This window comes from Boleophthalmus pectinirostris, unplaced genomic scaffold (genome assembly GCF_026225935.1).
Source record: "Boleophthalmus pectinirostris isolate CB_2022bp ecotype Guang Dong unplaced genomic scaffold, ASM2622593v1 HiC_scaffold_2, whole genome shotgun sequence".
Lineage (NCBI taxonomy): Eukaryota > Metazoa > Chordata > Actinopteri > Gobiiformes > Gobiidae > Boleophthalmus > Boleophthalmus pectinirostris.
Genome location: NW_026571152.1, coordinates 36,465,972 through 36,488,852, shown reverse-complemented (window position 1 = coordinate 36,488,852; position 22,881 = coordinate 36,465,972). Strand labels below are relative to the sequence as shown.

At 39.9% G+C, this 22,881-nt stretch overlaps 1 protein-coding gene across 6 annotated transcripts in view; it reads right to left on the bottom strand.

Moving 5' to 3' along the window:
- Positions 1-22,881, bottom strand: part of srgap1a (SLIT-ROBO Rho GTPase activating protein 1a) — a 203,057-nt gene that overhangs the window by 27,807 nt on the left and 152,369 nt on the right. For all 6 annotated transcript variants that reach the window (XM_055155343.1, XM_020926055.2, XM_055155345.1 and 3 more), the window contains exons 13-18: positions 21,415-21,475; positions 18,402-18,479; positions 17,206-17,340; positions 12,635-12,740; positions 11,335-11,559; positions 7,958-8,037 (exon numbers count right to left, since the gene is read on the bottom strand). In XM_055155343.1, coding sequence (XP_055011318.1) covers positions 7,958-8,037; positions 11,335-11,559; positions 12,635-12,740; positions 17,206-17,340; positions 18,402-18,479; positions 21,415-21,475 — 685 coding nt within the window. The remainder of the gene's footprint in view (positions 1-7,957; positions 8,038-11,334; positions 11,560-12,634; positions 12,741-17,205; positions 17,341-18,401; positions 18,480-21,414; positions 21,476-22,881) is intronic.

Below are 22,881 nucleotides of genomic sequence, written 5' to 3'. Positions count from 1 at the left end.
GCATTTTGTTCCCATACTGTACTAAAAATGAACTGAACAGTGACCTCAAAACCGAGGAACGTACTGAATCGTGATTTTCATGTATTGTTACACCCCTACTATATAGCAATATGTCTTCTTCAACAAAGTAGTCGTTTTTAACCACTATTCTGCAACAGCTTCCCTCAGTGTTTGTCAGAAGTCTTGGACAGGCTGCAGAGACGTGACTGGAAGCAGTGAAAGGTTCCTACTGACACTGGTGCACAATTAGAACCCAAACTAGTGCAGAACCAACCAACCGGGCCAACACAGACACACACACACACAGACACACACAGACACACACACACTGTTATATTGTTTCCTCGGTTTGGGGGAAGCTGAAGCGTGACAGCTGAAGCCCCGCTGTGTGTGAGTTCAACTGTCAGATGTCATGCACGAGCCAGTGGAGCGAGGTCGGATTGTCCATACACAGAAATAAAGGAGTCGGAACAGGAAGGGGCGGGTGATTATCCCAATGATTAATTAAGACGATATAATAACAAATGCTAAAAGGGGCCTGCAATGTAACGCACAAAGGTTTGACTGACTGATTGATTCGGTTTTATTTCGAGTTTGTGCCAAGAGAGAGAATAATCATACACATACTACATTGTAAACAACACAAAAGCTTCTCGAAAAGGAGTGGGAAGAAGAAAAAATTATATTAACCCACCCATTCATGAAATAGTTTCAAGAATGATGTGGTTGCTTAGGTACATTGATCACGGAAAATAAATGACATACTATGCATACTAAATTTTAACCCAAAATCTTTTATTTTTTGTACTGTATTATGTTTTACAGTTATTATGGTATAGGTTGATGGTCTATAGTAAGAAAGAAGTAGAAAAGTGCAGAAACATTTTAAACCCTATTTTTTATGAGCTCTCATTGCAGCGTTTTTAGAGGGCCCATATTTAAAAAAAAATACACAAAATGGATTTAGACAGCACATTTTCAGGAGTCTGCGATCAATACAAGCATTCATGGTCCTGTTTAGGAGTTTGACTTTCAGCCAAAAGGAGAGTGACTAAGTGAAAAACTCTTGGTTATTTTTGGTCAGATTGTGTTAAAATAAAGCTCAGATTAAAGTCTAACTTGAGTAACAGAGCGTCAAACAGAGTAGTGCTTTCAGTTAGCTTCACACCACCCAGATATTTTGTATTTTTCCAAATCAAAACCACAATTTGAGTAGCCGCAATGTAATATACAGTATGTCATAAGGTTTATAGGAAAATATTGTTGTACCATGTTCTGAAATGCATGCAAATCTAATATTAGTTTATCGGTTCCTATTTCAGTCTTGTTAATTCTCCTGAATGTGTTTACAATTTACACTTTACATTAGGGATGAGACAAGACACAATTTATACGAGATGAGACGAGAAATCAGACAAGAAGAGAGTTAACTTAGTTCCTAACATACATTTGCGATTCAGTTTCAGATTCATATTTTTGTTTCCGTTCTCGCACTGCTTTTTTGGAAATATAAGAAATATAACTCACTAATATGTAACCCCTTTTTTGTCCAATCCAAATGTAAACACTAACTAAAAAAATCTTACAATCTTATATAGTTTATAAATTCGTATTTCAGTCTTGTTAATTCTCCTGGATGTGTTTACAATTTACACTTCACTTTAGGGATGCGACGAGACACAATTTCCATAAAATGAGATGAGATACGAGATTGGATCAACGAGAACGAGACAAGACAAGATTTTCTATTGCCTTTTTGGACCCATAAGAGATGCTACTCACTAATATGTAACCCTTTTTTTTTTTTTTTTTTTGGTCCAAACCAATGTAAACAATAAATTAAAATTCTCACGATATTATATTAGTTTATATTTGCTTCAGTTTAGGGATGGGACGAGGCAATTTAGACAAGACGAGAAACAAGACTGGGTTGACAAGAACAAGACAAGACAAGATTTTAACTTAATTCCTCAAATATACATTTTTGCGATTCAGTTTCCGGTTCACCAAACTATGAGATGTAACTCACTAATACATAACTCTCTTTTTTTTTTCCATCCAATCCAAATGTAAACGCTAACTAAAAAAATCTCACAATATTATATAGTTTATAAATTTGTATTTTCAGTCTTGTTAATTCTAGGAAAAGGATGAGACAATTTCCTCAATTTCCACAAGATAAGATGAGAAACAATATTGGGTCAACAAGAACGAGACAAGACAAGATTTTAACTTAATTCCTAATATATTAATTTTGCGATTCAGTTTCCGAATCATCCGAACTATAAGAGATGTAACTCACTAACACGTAACTCTTTTTCTGTCCAATCCAAATGTAAACACTAACTAAAAAATCTCACAAGGTAATTTTTCTCGTGTGTGCCCGATCTTGTAGCAATTTTTTCTCGCAAGATCTTGTGGCACGAGATACTACTTTGCATCCTACTTTTTAAACATTTATTGCGAATCTAACTGCAATATTTGTCAGAAACTTATGCAGCTTGCTCCAAAATTATTATTACATTTAAAAATATAAATGTGATCAGTATTATTCTAAAATGCATTCTCCTTTTAGTGTAGGATTTATGGGTAGAAAAGTGCGTGACATAAGAGGGGCGCAGTCCTGGGCGGGTTTATGGGGTAAAAACACGACTCTCCCAGCGCCGTAAAAACACACTGGCCTTTAACGTGTGCAATCTGATATGAGCACGAATGCCGGGCCGTTTGACAACAAGGACATCCTGTATACGAGCCCACGGAGCCAGGATATAGAATCAATGAGCCAGTGAGTTTGACCTCTGACCTTGTGGGGAATTTGCCTGAATATGGAATTTCGATGTATTGACGGTGACTGGGAACGGGACAATCTGAAAGCGCAGGTTTAACTACTGGTGGGAAAGAGGTCAGTCCATGACACCGACAATGAACTACACTGAGGGACAAGGTTAACGAAATAAAAATATTAAAGTATCATAAATTAATAATATCGCAGAATTACAATTACACAAACTTTAAAGCGCCAGGTTGGACTGCCTATACTAAAACACAAGTAAGATCATTATATTTAAGATTCAGCAAAAGATAATATAGTTTTTTCCCACTTAGGCCATTTTTATAGGTTTAAAATTTGACTTCCTGATTGGCTAGATACCGTTTGACCTCGCAGCTTTAGGATTCGTTCGCTTTACGGCAGGCGGGTACTGCAAACCTCCGTTCAAAGTGTTTCCCTTCCCAACGGAATTGAAAAATAGTGAAAGGTGAAGGCGATGGGCAGGATTGATCCACAGGAAGGACGAAAAAGATAACGTTTGGCGAAATCCCGAGTTTGCGGCGAACATTCTGTATGTGGAGCGTGATCTAAGCAAAATCCTGATCCCGCTCAACCTTGGTTACGAATTTAAAAAGTTAACGCCAAACACACCTTCCACTGCAAAGCGACCAAGAGGTGATGTTGCTGTAAACTCGAAACAAGAAAGTGCGAAGCTCAGCCTGTTTGTTTGTACCTCTCGCTTAACAAATTTTGCTTTGATGGCGCTCCACATACAAAATGTTCGCTGCAAACTCGGGATTTCGCCAAACGTTACACAGGACGGACAAAAAAGGTATCAATACTGCCCATCACCTTCACCTTTCACTATTTTTCAATTCTGTTGGAAAGGGAAACAGTTTGAATGGATGTTTGCAGTCACACAGATCTGATTCCCTTTTGTATTTATGGCGTTCGCAAACTTCCAAAGCCCGTTTTCCGCTGTTAGGACATCCAACAACCACACAATAACAATGTCCAAATCTAAAATATGACAATATCAGAACCAGAAACAAAAGGTTCAATATGGTTCAAAAGACTGGCTTTAACAATAGACGCATCCCACTGAGAAATCAAACATGGCAATTTGATGCTCACTTTTTCGGAGGATCCTTGCCAGTATGAATTGCGCGATGACCTGAAGTCCGAAATTCAGGCTCTATTCACGGTTACCTCACAAAACCGGACAACGTTTGGAAACATGAGGATGATGACTTCCTTTAGGATCTGTTTGTGATAGTAACAAAATCTGGGAAAACTGAAAAAATAGCCCAGTTTTCTTCATCTAGATGTAATTGTATCCTTCCTTTTTCACTTTTATAAATTGCTTATTAATTTGTGTATTAAATTGTGAATCGGGCCTGTTGCTTGAATATTGTTATAGGGATTCTCCATAAAAAAACTGAGAAAATGAGATATTCACTGTCTGGAGCTGAAGAAGAGACGAGATGATTGTGAAACTATGTCTGAAATCCCACAATGTAATGATATCATAACATAACTCATAAACAAACCTTGGGATGGGCTGTACAATGTAACGTAAAATATTACAATTATTTGACCCAAGCTCTAATAAATAAATACGAACTGATGAATAGAGTCGTCTGTGTGTCAACAGTTGGTTCTTTTTACAGTTTAAGTACTTGACACGATGACTTTCCATCTCTATCCCGAGATTTATTCTGACAAAGATTTGCATGTTATTAATGAGCAGGAACTTCTGGCCTATTTTCAGCACAGTGAGTGATTTTAAAAAGACATATTCAGTGTTTGACTTGGATCAGACTCACTGCTCTCCATTACGTTTGAACAAAGAAACAAATGTACGGACACACAAACAGAAAGAACCACAAGCCCCCCCCTTTCACAGAAGATATTAGTCATATTTCTTCTGCAAACATATATGGAAATGTCATTTAGAGGCAGAAGCAACACAGACACTCTCATTCATAACAATTATAACCTGAACTAATCCCATATTACGGTATTTTCTGATCTTACATTTACAGTAATAATGTTGTTTCCTCATCACAAACAGACCTCGAGTTGTGTTTTGTTTCATTCACACATTTTTAACACACAAACCCTGCATATTTAGGCTACGTTTATATGAAGACTGAACAGAAGACACAAAAATGGAATTGCATCTTCACTTTTCATTCCGCGTTTAGATGAGCGTTTCAGAAAATCTGCGTACATACTGTGACACAAAAGTGTGTGGAATTCGATTGGGTATGCATGCCAGGAAGCTCGGTGGTGCTGCGTACATGTGAACAGATGTGACCAGAGTTTTGCGTCTTGGGCAGTGTAGACGGAAACGCTACGGCGGAGTGTATTCAACTTTTCCACTCTGGAAGGTGGTTTCAGATTTTCGTGTTTTTAAGCCCATATTATTCCAATTAAATGCTACTTGTATGTGATCTCCAGTGTGAACTTTAAACACCCCAAAATTGTCCCGCATGCGCACTGGAGGACACAACAACATCACAAACAGCGAGCGTGCTCAGAGTTTGCGGAAGTCTCCTAAACATGGGTGTGAGCATTGAGCACCTGGAGATTTTGCTTATTTGTTTTAAGGAGGAGATTGAGAAGGAGAAGGACGAGGTTTTTGGCCATGGGGTTTTGTGGGGCAGTGGTAGCAACGTCCATAGAAAGGAACGTGTGGGTGTGGAGTCAAGGCCAAGAGTGGTGGGATTGTGATGTGCTTCACTGTTTCACTCACACAGAGTTCATATACAATTTTCGTATGACAAGAAGAACGTTTGTGAAGATTTTTGAGCACCTATTTGTATCACTCTCACAGGAGGAAACACATCTTTGGCGGCCTATTTCAGTGAGCAAAAGTGTCGTTGGTGTTGGGCGGCATTGGCTCAGAACAGGTGCTTATTACCACACAATGCATTCAGACTGAAGTCGCATGTCAAAAGATCGGATATGTATCGGTTTTAGGAGCACATATCCAAGTGTCCTGGGTCGCATTTGAAAAAAATCTGATCTGTGTCGTTCAGGCTGTCATTAAAAGATCAGATACAGGAGCATAGGGGCGAAAAAATCTGATTTGGGTCACTTTGTGCTGCAGTCTGAACGTAGCCTTAGTCTAAACCACAGTAGTTTGCGTATAAAACTCACTGTATAGGCCTAAAAACATTGAGTCTCTGCATGGGAATGTCAACACAGACTCCTTATACAAGTATTGCTCTCTAATATTTGAACAAGCAAATTATCTGGACCTTGTTTCTGTTTCAATGGATTCTTTATCTAAAAGAAACTAAGGAACATGAGAGGAAAAGGCTGTTTTCCTCAACACCTTCACTAGAATCATTTGGATAACTTCAGATCTGAATTGTCAATTTCTACTGAACTAAAAGTAAAAAGCAGCTGTTGACTTGAAAACTACTAACACATGACATCACAAGGTGGAACAGAACATTTTGAGCTTTAGAAATGTATCAAACTATTAATAAAGGGTTACTCAGACGTGTGAATGAAACAAAACACAACTCCAGGTCTGTTTTTGACAACGGAACAACATTATAACATGACTTAAAGCTCACAAGAGTTTGCCTCATATAGGACACATAAAAATAGAAACCTGTAAATGTGATACAAAAGGTATTCTGTCTGAAAAGGGGGAGCCAGTCGGTTTAAACTAGTCTGGTATTTCTATATGAGGAATGTTCTAGTCCAGAGGCCCCAGGGGAGAGCTCTATGCATTAGAATATGAATGGCGGTCCATCACATTCTCCAGGCCTTCAAGGTAACTGCATTTAACAGGCTCAAAGGCAGGATTAGCCACCCTGAGCTGCACAGACTTAACCCCTACTGTGCCACAAACTCCCCTAGAGCAGAGTTGCCATATCTGCTTCTTTTCAGCAACTTTGGATCTCTATTTTTGGAAAGTTGCTTGCAAATTTAGAGAGTTGCTGCGTTTTCATATCACAAATGTGCCTAAGATGTTTTCAGTTCATTTTCAGATTGATAACCCCAATAAATATAAGATGTTAATATTTTAAAGGTGGATTGTGTACAAGGGCGTAGGTTTGCATAGGGACAGTGGGGACATGTCACAACCAATATTTGGGGAAGACAAAATAGTCCCGACCAATATTTGCCATTTTATTTTAATCAACAAAAATATGAATTTATTACGATATTTTTCCAAACTCAGTAGTATTAATTGAACACGTTTTAGTTCACATTTTGTTTATTAGATGGTCAGTGATATGACGACAGGGTTACACCTGCCGCTGTTTCATTGGCTGCAACAGAGTGATGTCATTAGTGGAGCCAGGAGCCTAAACTGGGGAAGCGGCAGGACAGGGCCGCACCTGAAGATGTCGGCTTGAGCAGCATGAGTGAAGATGCTGCACCAAACTTTAAAAAACTTTTCAAAAGGGACTTACTCGGCTTCATCTTCAATTAAACTTGTCTTATAATGAGTTGCTGTGGAAAAAGAGCAACTATCACCACAAGTGCACCTCCCAAACGGAGCTCTACTTGTGCACTGTGAGCAGCCCGACTCTACTGACAATATTCCATGTAAAAATGTAAAAATGTTTTGGACATTACCTCACAAATATCTCATCGCCAACAGGCAAAGCAAAATCTTCTAAAAACTTCTACATTGCTGTTATCCACTAAAGAATCATCTTAGAAGGACAATGGACACAAACAGTACAGTTTGCAAACTGAAAAATGAAACCACCTCTCACTTCAAACCTATGCCCTTGAGTGTGTAACTTCTTTCACAGTATTGTATAAAACCTTTTTGTCTTCTTGGAGGCCAAACCAGACCAAGTTACAGGTCAGATCTATGAAGAGGCAACCCCGCTCACAGTCAGAATAATGTTTTTTTCTAAGTATTTTTGACCTATAAACCCATCTGTAATTGAATAAATGTAAGGTAGAGCTGTTTAATGTCACACTGTGGAACATTCCAGGCAGAGAACTTTGCGGAAACACCACTCCGTTGCTCGTCATGGTGTTCTACGAACGAAAACTGCATAATGCACAGCTCCTCGTTATTTAACGCTTACTTAAAGGCCCAATCTGGCAATCCTGCTCCTGTAGTTTATGTTAGTACAGCTTTGCACACTTTCGCACTAAACAAAATGAAAAATAAGAACATGGTGACAGAGTGATTGTACTGACCGTCCTCGCTGGTGTGAGCCTCTGTCCCTCCCTCGTTGTCAACCTCCTCCAGGGCTCCGTGCTCGCTGTACGGGCTCTCACTGTGAAACAACACAAGACCGTCACCGCAAAAGGTCAAACATTAGTGGGAATCTATTGCTGAAAAATGGTTATCTCTGTCCTTGTGGAGGTCTGAGTGATAATTTCAGAATACAAGGATGATGGACAGTTTTTTATCACAAGAAGAGACACAATTTTCACAAGATGAGATGAGATACTGTACGAGATTGGGTCAACAAGAATGAGAGAAGATTTTAACACAGTTCCTAATATATAAATTTCACAATCCATTTTCCAGTTTTGGCCTCACAGTTTTTATTCATCGGATTTCATATTTTTCTTTCCATTCTAGTGCTGCTTTTCAGAACTGTAATAGATATAACTCGAGAACACATAACCATTTTTCATCCAATTGAAATATAATCACTTGGGAAAAAATCTCACAAGATCATTTGTCTCATGTGTGCACGATCTTGTTAGCCTGATTCATCAGCTGGTTTCATTTAGAGGAAACTGTCTGACCTCGCAGCATTAGGATTCATTCGCTCGGCAGTAGATGGGTATTTTTTTTATTTAACCAATCGCTGCAATTTGGTCGTGACGTATGTAATGCGCCAAATCCTGTAGGAAGAAGGGCAATAACGTCTTTCCCCTTGATAAAATTCACCAAATATTCTCTTCGTTCCGGCTTTAAATTCTCGATCTCTGGAATAGTTGCCAATACAAAAGGTATGTCTTCGTCTAGATCCATCTCAACCGCTTTGTTTACTGTTGTGCTGAACCACAAAAGGGACCCAGACAGAGGCTTGAATTTGACGTCATGGCTTCACAGCTCTTGCAAACCATCGAGTGTATTTTGATTTCTGACCTAGTCGCTGGAGAGAAATGAAATTGAGTAGAGGCACTAGGTGGTGCCAGCCTGACTACGATCTTGTTGCAATTTTATCTTGCAAGATCTTGTGGCACGAGCTCTTCTACCATCTCTACACCTAGACCTCATGAAATAATGTAGAGCTGTGCTTTTCTCTCAACCAGATATAAGAAAATAAAAGTTTGAATTTTTGGCTTGTTCAGCTGTTGTGACTCTTGGACCAATCAGATTCAAATGTTGCGATGACACTCCGAGTTTTCCGATCTCTTTCAGCGATTTACAGATTGATGTGTAGAACTGAACCACGTTATGATTCATCGTAATTTTAGATTTGATTAAATTGGTCTTATTAAAACATTTAAAGGTGCATTGTGTAACTTTTCCGGTGGAGGGTTCGTCAAATTCTTTTCTTAATGCAGATGTTATTGATTTGTCTAAAATGTTTCACAGTCTGGTAGTAAAGTTTCTATCTTCATGGAGACCAAAACCAGACCAAGTTACAGGTCAGATCTGAGGAAAGGCGACTCCACTCACAGTCAGAATGCCTGTTTTTCTAGGTATTTTTGAGCTATGAAACCACCTGTAACTTAATAAATGTAAGGTAGAGCTGTTTAATGTCATACTGTGGAACATTCTACGCAAAGCAATGACATATCCACACAAACAAGCAGGTGAAGGACCTCTAAGCAAAAATTTTGTTTGTCTACATCTCCAAACATGTGGCTTTAAAAATGTCTTTCAATCTTAACTACCATAACATAAACAATTAAGATCATTATTTAACTCAAAAGAACAAAAAAGCACAACAAAAACAGCGTAATTTATTCCACCAAAGTCTGAACTCTGCTCCAAACCACATCCTTTCACCGAATGCAGACCTCTTGATTAAAAAGGCCCAATTCGATCACTGACAATTAGAAATTAATATTTGATTCATTGCACAGCCGCTGAAAGTTGCAGCAGTCCCCACAGCAAAGACAGACTCCAGAAGACACTCATTAGCTTTAATTAGAGGTAGATTTTGAGAACACTAAGTGGATGATTACGCATGTTCAGCAAACTCCGGGTTTAGCTCGGTTGACCGCACGTGCTCCACATCCTCTGCTCTTTCCAGGTGACTTCTTCTTCCTTTTTTTTTTCTTCCCACAGTTATTTATTAGGTCATATTATTTAGACCAAGCAATGCGCAGAAAAAGGTACGGCCCCCTCCCAACCTGACCCTTAAAACTAAAACGTCGCCCCCAAGCGCCCATTTACCCATCCAACCCCGTGACTTCTTCTTCCTCCCGGTGTAATTGTGTGATTACAGTGATTGTTTCAGTCTGTTTCACGCAGATAAAGAGCCCTGTGTAGAAGCAGAGTCATGTTCTTCCACAGAGTCATGTTATTCCACAGATTACTCAATTGATATTTTGCGGTTACATCACGTTGGGGTGTTTTACATATATCTCTATGATGGAATTTTAACATAGCAACACAGTGCATACAGTAGCTGCCAGAAAAGTTTAAGATTGTCTGAAAACATGCTAAATTCATTTAAACATGTTTTCAGGAGCTTGAGATCAATATGAGTTCATGGAATTATAAGGTTCTATCTGACTTTTTTTTTTTATTTTTAGTTCCCCAAAAAACTTGTGTACACTTTTATCAAGACTTTGAAGAGACCGGTAATTTTAAAAAAAAATTTCTGCAAAAAACTGTTATTTTAAAATCTAGTTTCGTATGACTCGAGACTGGTCTTGGTCTCGTCTCGGACTCGAGTGCATTTGGGCTCGGTCTTGTCTCGGTCTTGAAGGCACTTGGACTCGGTCTTGTCGCGGAGTCGAGGTTTGAAACTCAATGAGAGTGACCATATTTTGCGGCAATTAGGAAAACAGGTTTAAAAATCCTACCCACTTTCTTCACTTTGAAGCATTTTTGTGCCAGTGGAAGTTGGATCAAAGAAAACTGCGGGTGAGGGTCCAAAAAGGGGGTTTAAGTGCAGTAGAGTTTTGGTAATCAGATAAAATGGAGAAAGATTTATAAAAACGTTGTTATATATGTGCCAAAATAACTGTAAAATCCAAATAAATGTTGAAAATGGTGAAAATGGCAAAGATGGTCTCGATTTGGTCTCAATGGGCCGTGGTCTTGATCTTGTCTTGGTCTCGACTCTCAGAGGTCTTGGTCTTGTCCTGGTCTTGGGACCCAGTGGCCTCAGACTGGTCTTGGTCTCGATTAGTGTGATCTTGACTACAACACTATAAAAATCTCAATATCTCAGAACTACCCATAATGCAATGCGCTTTCCTCTTTGCTCTACTGCAGGACAATTAGGACATTTGTTCTTGACCTCAAAATATAGTCTAACTTTGAACCTCAAGGTTGAGTTGTAAACGATAAGCAGCCAACATTACTAAAATAATGTTTAAAGAATGGCAGGTGATAGGTTTCACAATATGTACAAAAAATATCAGTATTTTCTCACCAATAGTCTCCTCCAGCCATGCACTTCTCGTAGATTGGCCCGTCCAGCTCTTTGGCGTCGGGGAAGATGGTTTCGTGGTGGATAATGATGGTCTTGATGATCTCGTTGACGTGGGCCTGGCATGAGACCTGGTCCTGGCAGTCTGGGGTGGGCATCAGGGTCGGACCAAAGCAGATGGCCAGATTATACGGGTCCATCATGTTTTCGTCACTATACTGGGACAAACTGGAGGAATAGAGAAAAAGAAGAAGGTCAAGGCTGTGGCTGTATAAATGAGAACAAGACACAGAAGACAAAACGCTAACTGTAGGCACTACTCTGTAAGAAGCTGTATCAGACTTTAATCTGACCATAAAGAACAGGACAATGAAAGGTCGTATTAATCACAGGCTCCTGAAAATGAGCTGTTTAAGTAAGTTTAAGTTTAAGTAAGTAAGTTTTGTAATTTTTCGAGTTTTCAGACACTGTTTCCTAATGTGTTTTCATGGTAACGCCAATAGAGATACCGTATTTTTCGAACTATAAGTCTCTTTTTTTAATGGTTTGGGTGGTCCTGTGACTTATACTCAGAAGCAACTAATAGGCGAGTTTCAGCTGACGTCATCATTATTAAAAGCCCGCGTTGCATGCTGGGAAATATTTTGGTCGAAGCCAAGAAACATGGTAGCGGTCAAACACAGTGCGTAACCTCGCGTATTTATCCCCGATAATGGTAAATTCCTGCTGCATTATCGGATGCACAAATAGAAGCACGGAAGAAGGAAAATGTCTTTTTTGTGTTCTGAGTGAAAAGAACCGCTAACGGCGAATTAAACGGCTTTCAAACATTCACAGAGCAAACGTAGAAGATCCTAGCAAACCGTGGACTCCAACAAGTTCAACAACACATCGAGACTCTTGGAGGCTTGCATCTTTTCTGCTGTGAATGGCCCAGGAGTTTCCACCAAGTAATTGTGGATATCACCGAAGTGAATATTTAGCCAGGTAGTTGCCGATTCTGACCAGAAATTTGGTTTGGTCCACCTTTTGTAGGGGTTGAAAAGGGTGATTTGGCGTCCGTTGATGCTTATGACCAATTTCTGGTCAAATCGTGGATAAATAACTGGGATCAATACCCTTTACGTGCTTTCTCACTCCGTCTGTCATGTTGAATTAGTGTTTATTGCCGCCGACCAAAATAATTCCCAGCATGCAACGCGTGCTTTTGTCAACAATGAAACTCGCCTATAGTTCGAAAAATACAGTACATGTAGAACACCCACAACATGATGTCATTGCAAAGTATCGAAAATCCACTCACTGGTTGAGGAAGGCAAAGAGGTAGCGCATGACGACCAGAACTGATCGAGGGATGGTCAGAAGGATCTTCCGGATGTACAAAGCTCTCTCATACAAGTTATCCACTCCTAAAATACAAAAAAAAAAAAAGAGAAACATTAGGAAGATAAGGACCACTATTACAGTAGTGTCATCAAGACAGTAATCTTCAACACAAAATAATAGCAGATTCTTTAATATTACCATGTGGTCTTATAAAAGTTGTGATATTAATCAAACTATTCAGAAATGGTCCAACTTTGTCCTATATGCAATTTCTTCCTCCTCACTTGTTCAAATGAGAATATGGTTTTAATAATAATTTTAGTATCCATCAGTATCCATTCAAAATGTAGTTAAATTTTATACGTATGACTGTGTAAATGGTTAATGGTCACATTTTTATACAGCGTTTTCCACCTTCAAGGCTCAAAGCGCTTTACAACAAGGATCCACTCACCCATTCACACACACATTCATACACCAGAGTACACAGACACTGGGGGCGAGGAGGGTCTTGCCCATAGACACAAGGACAGAATTAATCTGTGGGAGCTGGAATCACACCAGCCAACCTGCGGGTCAGTGGATCTGATTGCTCAACCAATGATGTTCATGTCAAGCTAAGTCTAAATGATTCTAGTGAAGATTCTAGTAATGGAGAACTTCCTGTATTACCACATGACGTCGCAAGGTGGAACAGTGTGTTTTCCGTTTGAGAGAAGAACTCAGCTTAAATATGGAGGAGTTTGTGTGTTAAAAATGTGTGAATAAAACAAAACACAATTCCTGAGTATGTTTGTGACGAGGAAACAATATTATAACATAAATCAGAAAACAGCGTAATATGGGCCCTTTAAGACACTTAATTAAACATACTATTAATTTGGAGTCTTTAAAACTGAACTCTATCTCTTCACTTCACTGAAAGCTTTTGTGTTTTGGGACAATCACATTTGTTCTGCTGCTCTTGTTTAGGTTTATTTTGTGGGGCTGGTGCTAAAAATAGACATGTCACCCTCCAGCCACGCTCCGCCATCTGGGATTTGAGCCTCTGGAAAAGCTGTGATTCATTTTATCTGGCGAATACCTAAAGAAGATCCTGCAGGGTTTTGAAAATGTGTTGCTTCCATAGATTTATGAAGGTTATAAATATAAGCAATACAGGGCTCAGCAAAAACAAACTCCTATAGCAACAGCCAAAAAAATACACTACGCTCAAAAGGAGAAGATGTGAAATTATGTTTGGAGGGCTGATATTGTACAGCATGTACTTTGAGTTGGCAAGTTTATAGCAGGTTACAAAGAGCGTCCTTCTATGCGCTTTTAAAGTAATTTCATGACAACTGGATCCTGGATGCTTTGTCTATAAACAGACGCATTATTTTAAAGGTCGTATCTTCCACAAAATTGATTCTGGAGAGCAGATCATCAACACATCACCAAAATGTAAAACTATTAATATAAACTTTCTAAAATAGTGGTCCCCAACCTTTTTTGCGCCACGGACCGGTTTTATATCAGACAATATTTCACTATTACATAAAATATTGGGGGGGCATGTCCTGGCGTAATCCTATTTTAGTTCTGTTTTAAACTTGCTTTAGTCCTGGTTCAGACCTGGTTCAATTCTGGGTTAGCTCTGGTTTAGCTCTGGTTTAGTTCTGGTTTAGTGGTGCATCTCGCACGGCGTACGGGAAGGGGATGGTCCGCGAGGTGTAGGGGAGGGGGGACGGTCGGATGGTCCATGCAGCGAACAGGAGGGGGGATGTCCATGCAGCGTACGAGAGGGGGGACGGTCCACACAGCGTACAAACGGGGGACGGTCCATGCAACTTACAAAACGGGGGACGGTCCACGCAGCGTACGGGAGGGGGGACGGTCCACACACCGTACAAACGGGGGGACGGTCCATGCAACTTACAAAACGGGGGACGATCCATGCGGTGTACAGAAGGGGGGACGGTCCACCTGGCGTACAGAAGGGGGGACGGTCCACGTGGCGTACGGGGGGGGGGGGGGGAGCGGTCCACCTGGTGTACAGAAGGGGGACGGTCCACGTGGTGTACGGGGGGGGGGGGGGGGGAGCGGTCCACGTGGCGTACAGAAGGGGGGACGGTCCACGCGGCATACAGAAGGGGGACGGTCCACGCGGCGTACAGAAGTTGGGACGGTCCACACGGCATACAGAAGGGGGTGGTCGGCCCACACAGGATACAGAAGGGGGGGACGGTCCACGCGGCGTATGGGAGGGGGACGGTCCACCTGGTGTACAGAAGGGGACGGTCCACGTGGTGTACGGGGGGGGGGGGGAGCGTCCACGTGGCGTACAGAAGGGGGACGGTCCACGCGGCATACAGAAGGGGGACGGTCCACGCGGCGTACAGAAGTTGGGACGGTCCACACGGCATACAGAAGGGGGTGGTCGGCCCACACAGGATACAGAAGGGGGGACGGTCCACGCGGCGTATGGGAGGGGGAGGATGGTCAGATGGTCAACGCACGGTATGGGGGGGGGGGGGAACAGTCCGCACGGCGTACAGGAGGGGGGATTCGCATTTTCTCAGCCCGATACCAAACGATCCACAGCCTTAATACCCCTGGTCTAATAGATTTCCACACAGATAAAATACGAGCAGCTGTGTGAAATCAAATATTCTGTATGAAAAAGTGTAATTAAAGTGACATAAATGAGCAACAATTCATATTTTAAATTTGCTTTTAAAATGTTGACAATCATATACTACAGCTGACGTAAATAAGCAAATGTATTGATTAATTTAGTCGTTTAAGAAGCCAAAAGAAAAGAAAGAAAGCCATTTTTGGCACTGAGCCTACACTGTGAGCTCTGTGAGTGTTGAGTTGGGGAGTGTAAACACAGACTCCTCATCGCTCAGGCCTAAAAACATGTCCATGAACAGGCTGGATCAGAGCGGAGCACACTTCACACGCAGGAGACAGGCTGTAGGTACACAAACACACAGGTGCAAAGACCCAGAGGAAACTGCAGGACATGAAATCTACAGCAGCCTGAGAAGCACCAAGACACGAAGAAAACAAACCAGTCAAGCTCCTTATGCCTCAGTCTTCGGCCCTATTAACATCTATTAACTATCTGACCTTTAAATAAAACCGTATATAATCTGTTTTTCACAGTAATATGTCATAGTTGTGTTATTATGGAATGTGTAGGTTGTTGTCTAACTGAATGATTGGGGTGTGTGTTATGTTGGTGCAAATTTCTATTGATAATATCTGGGGATGTTTTTGTTATCTGTAAAATACCAAAACCAAGATTTTTCTATTTCTAAAGGAAAATTCTAAACTTAAATAGAAAGGGAAAAGTTCATTTCTAAACTTTATAGCAACTTTTCTCCAGTTTGTGACTTTTGCCACCTGTCTTAATGTCGTAATGAAAGTGTTATCGCTTTGTCAAGAATGTCCCACATGGCATTAAATATATCTATTTCAATGCCAAACTATTACTTATCTCAGGTAAAAGAAGTTATATACTGTAAAATACCAAATAATAGCCGGGATGTTTTTTTGTTTGAATAACTTAACAGACCGGGCATTTATTTGAGACCAGGACGCAATTTGGGGCAGGCGATTAATTCCTTCCTTGCAAAACTGGAAAAATATGTTACTCAAATTCTTTTAACCTGTATGACTATAATTTACAGTTATATACAGCAAGCCTCGGAGGAGACGTCGCCGTAATACGATGGCCTCGCAACTACTTTGCCTACTTTGTCGGCACAATTCCTTCCGCCTCTTCCCTTTGCCACAACTTTCCTCTTACGCCACAGGAGCTACGATAAAATTGCTGCTTCCTCCGAATTACCGAACTGAAGTAATTTTATCAAAACTCCTAAAAACTGCTTCCATTTCCTGCCCGCAGTGTTACGCCGTCTTTCTTTTTTACGTCAGTGCGAAATAGGGATTTTCAGTGAAGGTGAGGCTGATCAGAGAATAGAGCCTATCCATTCTGTCACACAACCAGCCTGGTAAAGGCAGAACTGAACTGAAGTCAAACTGTTCCTGTGTCGGCTGTAAACATCAGGCTCTCTGCGGTGTCACTGCACTAATCATCATATCTTCGTTAAATAAAGCACAAAAAACAGGAAATGGGAGTTCGAGCAGCTCCTCGGCAGCAGCCAGAACAACCGCTGGGGGTGTCGGCATAGGCTAATTCTATACAGACGTAGTACATTAGACTTGGCGTTTATTTGGAACTGGCCGTTATTTATCAAAATATACACTCGCGGCGTTTAAAGGGGACCCGGCGGTGAATTGAAACCCAGCTATTATTTGGTATTTTATGGTATTTGAGAGACACGCGTCACAAATTAGCAGCTGTGGTTGGAAGTTTCGACAGAGGATTTTGACGCTTTACAATTGTCCAGTTCCAGTTTCCTCTGGATTCAAACTGATTGATGAAGGGACTGGCTGGTGAGACAAGTCTGCGGTCACACTAATTAATTTGCACATAAACCTAACTCAAATTAACAAATGAATTAAAGAAGACAACATTAAAAGTGAGTGTGTCCTTACTGATGCAGGAGAGCAGTTCGTTGAAGCGCTCTTTGGGGAACAGAGGGTTCTCCAGGCCTCTGAAGTACAGTTTGAGAACTCCAGCCACTGAGTTTATGTCGTGGTTATTCTCTTCATCTGTCAGGGGGTCATTTCCTATAACACAAAAAGTAAGATTAATTAAAAAATAGAGAAATCGAAAGAACCTATATTATGCTATTTTGTGTTATAATGTTGTTTAATCATCACAAACATTCCTGGAGTCGTGTTTTTTGTTTTTTTTTTCACACAATTTAAAACACAAATCCTGCACATTTAGCCCTATAAAGCCTGACACATGAAATAATAGACAGAAAATTTTGATTTTAACTCTTTACTGAACTGAAAAATGATAATTATTACCATTTTATAAATAAAAAATGTATCATATTTGATACATTAGGCCTTCATGGACATTTTATAGAACCCAACCATGTTTATTTAGGACCTAACAAAATTGTCTTTGAATTTTTAGAACTCAGAGAAACTTTTCTGAACATTTCCTTTTATGTTTTTAAATGTCTGAACAGATTTCTTTTAATTTTTCCATGTGGTAGGTGAGAAAACAGTCTGGGTCCTTGTCCGAGCACAGATGTACATTACTTTTCCCACGGTACACGTGTGAAATGATTATAAATATAATGTCTACTCTGAGCCTGTTTTTTACTGAAAACCGTGGAAAGCTCACTAGGGGGCAGCTGATAATATTTAATTGTATACAACAGGTTTTACAGGAAAAATATTGATAATGTGGTTGGGCAGAGGTCTCAGAATGTTGAGGATCAAATATGATACAAATGGTTTTATAGGGTTAGGCTGAATTCTTCTCTCAGACAGAAAACGCTCAGTCATCTTGTAATGAATGAGTGTCATGTGGTAATATAGTAACTACACACACCTTCACTAGAATCATCTGGACAGTTTCAGCCCTGAAATTGCCAATCTTTACTGTTAAAATGAGCTGTTAACTTGAAAACTACCACTCACACAGAGCATTTTGAGCTTTGGAGATGTAGACAACCTAATAATAAAGGATTACGCAATCACGTGTTAATGAAACAAGACAACTCCAGGTAAGTTTTTGAGGAGGTAACAACATTATGACGTGACTAAAAGCTCACATTAGTCAAATTTATATTATTTTGGTCATTTAATGCTGATTGCTAAACTCTCTGTACCTCTTTCGAAGGAGTTTTTAATGTCGTTGACTTCCAGTTGCGACCCAGACACTCGGAATATGCCCTGATGTTGGAGACCTGTGGAGACACAAAACACAAAAGAGAGATTTAACAAAGAAAAAGATCAACTCTGGACTCCGCAAAACACTGCTTAAAGTAGCAATGTGTAACTTTTCTAGCGGAGGGTCCATCAAATGCTTTTCTCCATGGAGATGTTATTGCTTTTGTAGAACTTGGACCCTGAATCTGTAAAATAAAGTGATATAACACATTAAACCTTTCTATCTTCATGGAGACCAAACCAGACCAAGTGACAGGTCAAATCTGTGGAGAGGCAACCCCGCTCACAGCCAGAATATCTTTTTTCTAGGTATTTTTGAGCTATAAATCCACCTCTAATTTTATAAATACAAAGTTAGGGCTTAACAATTTTAAGAAAAAATTGAATTCTGATTTTTCTGGCAGATATTGCGATTTCGATTTCATTCAAGATTTTTTTTCTAGTGTTTTTGTAGGTATTTTTGAGCCATAAAACCACCTGTAACTGAATAAATGTAAAGTAGAGCTGTTTAATTTCACACTGTAGAACATTCCAGGCAGAGCAATGAAGTATCCATAGAAACAAGCAGGTCACAGATCCCCAAACCGAAAAGTTACAAAGTGCGTCTTTAAGCTCAACAACTAGCCTGATCATTAAACCCCATTCACTTTGCTAATTAAACATAATTAATGAGTGTGAAGAGCGACTGCAATTAGAATTGACTAAAGTCGACAAGGGAAAAGAACCGGGGTTGAACAGAAGATAACGAGACTGTCTGTTTTAAAGGGCCCATATTAACTTTTTTCTGATCTGTTATAATGTTGTTTCCTCATCACAATCATACTTGGAGTTGTGTTACTTTGAGTTCTCCTCTCAAACTGAAAACACGCTGTTCCACCTTGTGATGTCATGCAGTAATACAGGAAGTGCTGCACAGTGTTTTTAAACTCCACACACCTTCACTAGAATCATTTGGATAAGCTCAGCCCTGGAACTGCCGATCTCTAATGATGTAAAAGTAAAAGTTGGCTGTGAAAAGTACCACTATGTGACATCACAAGGTGGAACAGAGCATTTTGAGCTTTGGAGATGAAGACAGATTAATAATAAAGGGTTACTCAGACGTGTGTGAATGAAAAAAAAAACACAACTCCAGGTCCATTTTTGATGTTTTAACTACATTATAACTTGGCTTAAAACACACAAGAATCAATTTTGTGTAATATAGGATGTTGGAGCCATGCGCCTTGGGTGTGCGTCACCTGTAGAGGGCGCTGTGTGGTAGGCTACATTAGGGAGGACCCCTCCTGTGCTCCACAGGTGTTGCAATTCGGTGAAGCACACAGTTTGTTGACCACCATGCTTGGCGTCTTTGTATGATTTTAGATCCTTTTATACAGTAATGAATTGTTTTGACCATTAAAGAAGTAATAAAGAAACTATTTTATATTAAGACTGGATTTGATTACTTAGACGCCAGAGACAAGCGCGTCACTTACTTTCTCCAGACCAGCAACTCTGTGGTCCAAGTGGGATTTGGTCGCAACATAGGACCTTTAACTATCATGCATGGTCCTTTAACTACTATGAACACCATGGCTGTGTCTGCTAACATAGTGTATAAGACAAAAAGCACTTGAGCAAAACTGTATTAATATCTGTTTATAGTTGGAATTAAGAACTGAATGATATAGGAAAAATAACCAGTTGTGATTGATATTACATTTGCATAAACATTCGACAAAATGAATGCTTGAATCCCGTGTCTGTTAGGCCGGGAGCCAGGTTCACTCCTCAGGATGTTTTTGCCTTTTTTTCACTATTATTTCCTGTTATTTTATATCCTGGGCCATGACAAGTTGATAAGCTCCAACTCGGCCTCGTTTGGTCTCACTGCCCAGAAAACTAGCCAGGCTGGCACCACCTATTGCCTCCGCTCAATTTCATTTCTCTTCAGTGACTAGATCAGGAATCAGAATAAACTAGACAGTTTGCAAGAACCCTGGAAGTGTGAGTCCGGCCACCAGCCAATCAGCGAAGAGCCATACATTCTGTGTTGGCAATGATTCACAAGGTCAAGGATTTAAAGGTGGAACAAAGATAATATTTGGTGAATTTTATCAAGGGGAAAGACGTTATTGTCCTTCTTCCTACAGGATTTGGGAAAAGCTTAATATACCAGTTAGCCCCGTTAGCGGCGCATTACATACATCACGACCAAATAGCAGCGATTGGTTAATTTTAAAAAGTACCCGCCTACTGTTGAGCAAATGAATTGTAATGCTAGGTGTCTCCTGACACATGGGGGAAACTAGCAGAAAAATATTCCAAGGCTTGCTGCGTTTCTACTGTCAAATATCACTCTCAACAGACCCCAAAAGACAAAAAAATGTCTGTTCGCCTGACAAATTGTCATCAAAAATCTACATGTAAACACTCCAGGTAGCATCCATAGCAAGAGAAATTCATTCTATTCTGTCAACTGGACAAAAGTATAACTTTTAACAACTTTAAACATTGTCAAACTAAGTATAAATTATAGTCCAACTGCATTTTATCTTGCCATATTTGAAGAGTTTTTCCTTCCTCCTAATCAGCCTGGAATCTGCATTTTCCAGGGACCATGACTTCAGTGGAACAAAATACAACTCCAGTATTACAGAGGCTAATACCAGACAATTAACACCCTGCTCAGATGTCAGGCTCGAATCACACACAGACACACAAACGCACACACAGACACACACAGACAGAACACTTACTTAACACAGGATTATATAAAAATCACTTATTTCACCCCAGTCTCTTGCTATTTTTGCTCCTTATTTAGAATTTATTATCACCATTTATATTTTCTCTCTTTGTTATTCTAAAATATTGTGATGTGTGAGCTTCTGTGTCCAAATAATTTCCCTTGTGCATCAATAAAGTTGAAGTCTAAGTCTAAAACAGTAGAGTAAAAGCAGAACTCACCGTATAAATTAATGTAGCGGATGCAGCTCTCGACCACACGGGGGATGGCCTGTCCAGAATCCTGAAAGTCATGTTATCAAATAGTCAACAACAGAATCATTTACAGCAGCTGATTTAAAATGCGCTGTACTTAGGACCTGACCAGCGTGACAAGTACTGCAGTAATACAACAAAATAGGTCTGTCGTCACAAACAGACCTGGAGTGTGAGGTAATGGAATCTATCATTCATTCATTTGTTTTTGAATATAAAACCAAAAATAAGAAAATGAAAAAAAACAACAACAACTATTTTCTTCATTATTTGTCTCCAAAACTAAAATGAAAAAACAAATAATGATTTGTTGATTTCAGTTTTCGATTTTGTGTTTAAATTAATAACTGAAAAAACGGATAAAGGATGTTTCCCATTTACGTGACTTAAACTGAACCAGGTTCGGGACCAGGACCAGACCGGGACCAGACCGGGACCAGACCGGGACTGAGACCAGGACTGGGGCTGGGACCAGACTAGGACCAGACCAGGACCAGACCATGATTGAGACGGGGACTGACACCGGGACCGAAGCCAGGACCGAAGCCAGGACAGAGACCAAGACCAAGACCGGGACCGAGACCAGGATTGAGACCAGGACTGAAAACGGTTTAGTCCTGACTTAGTCCTGACTTAGTCCTGACTTAGTCCTGACTTAGTCCTGACTTAGTCCTTATGTGGTGAAAAAGTCCGGCATCACAGTTTAAGTCACATAAACGGGAAACAGTTGTTAACTGTTTTTTTCCTTTATTCATTTAAACACAAAATCGAAAACTGAAAAAATGAACTGTTATCAGTTTTTTCATTTTGGTTTTGGAGACAAATAATGAGGAAAATTTTACTTTTTTCGTTTTCTTATTTTTGCTTTAAATTAAAAAACGAATGAAGGAATGACACATGGATTTAACAGCTTTATAAAATGTCTAAAAGCTCACGAGAGTCAATTTTGAGTAATAGAAGACCTTTAAAATGTGCAAACTAACACGTGTTTGTGAGAATTTTGCAAGTATGTACAGGTAAGTGAATACACTGGTCATGCACTGGTCAGAAAGTACAGGGCGTATTAATAACATCGAACAGAGACAGACTGAAGTTGAGGTCTGATTATTTACGGTCCAGCCAAACGAAAGAGGCACATTCTAACGCCATACAACCCACACTATTTAAAACTACAGCCCCGTGCACGGAAATACACTGCATGTTGTGCAAGAAGCAGAGAGCAGAGAGTGTTTAAGCACTTCCCAACAACAACACTTAAAGTTAGACTGGGATGTACTTAAAATAATATTCACTACAGGATGTACCATCTCATTCAATGTTTGTTTTTTATCTTTATCTTTACTACTTTTTACATTTAATCTACTGTACATAGAGAAGACATCAGATATATGGAGTAAGATTTATTGCTGGGTTTCACATGACCTCATAATATTC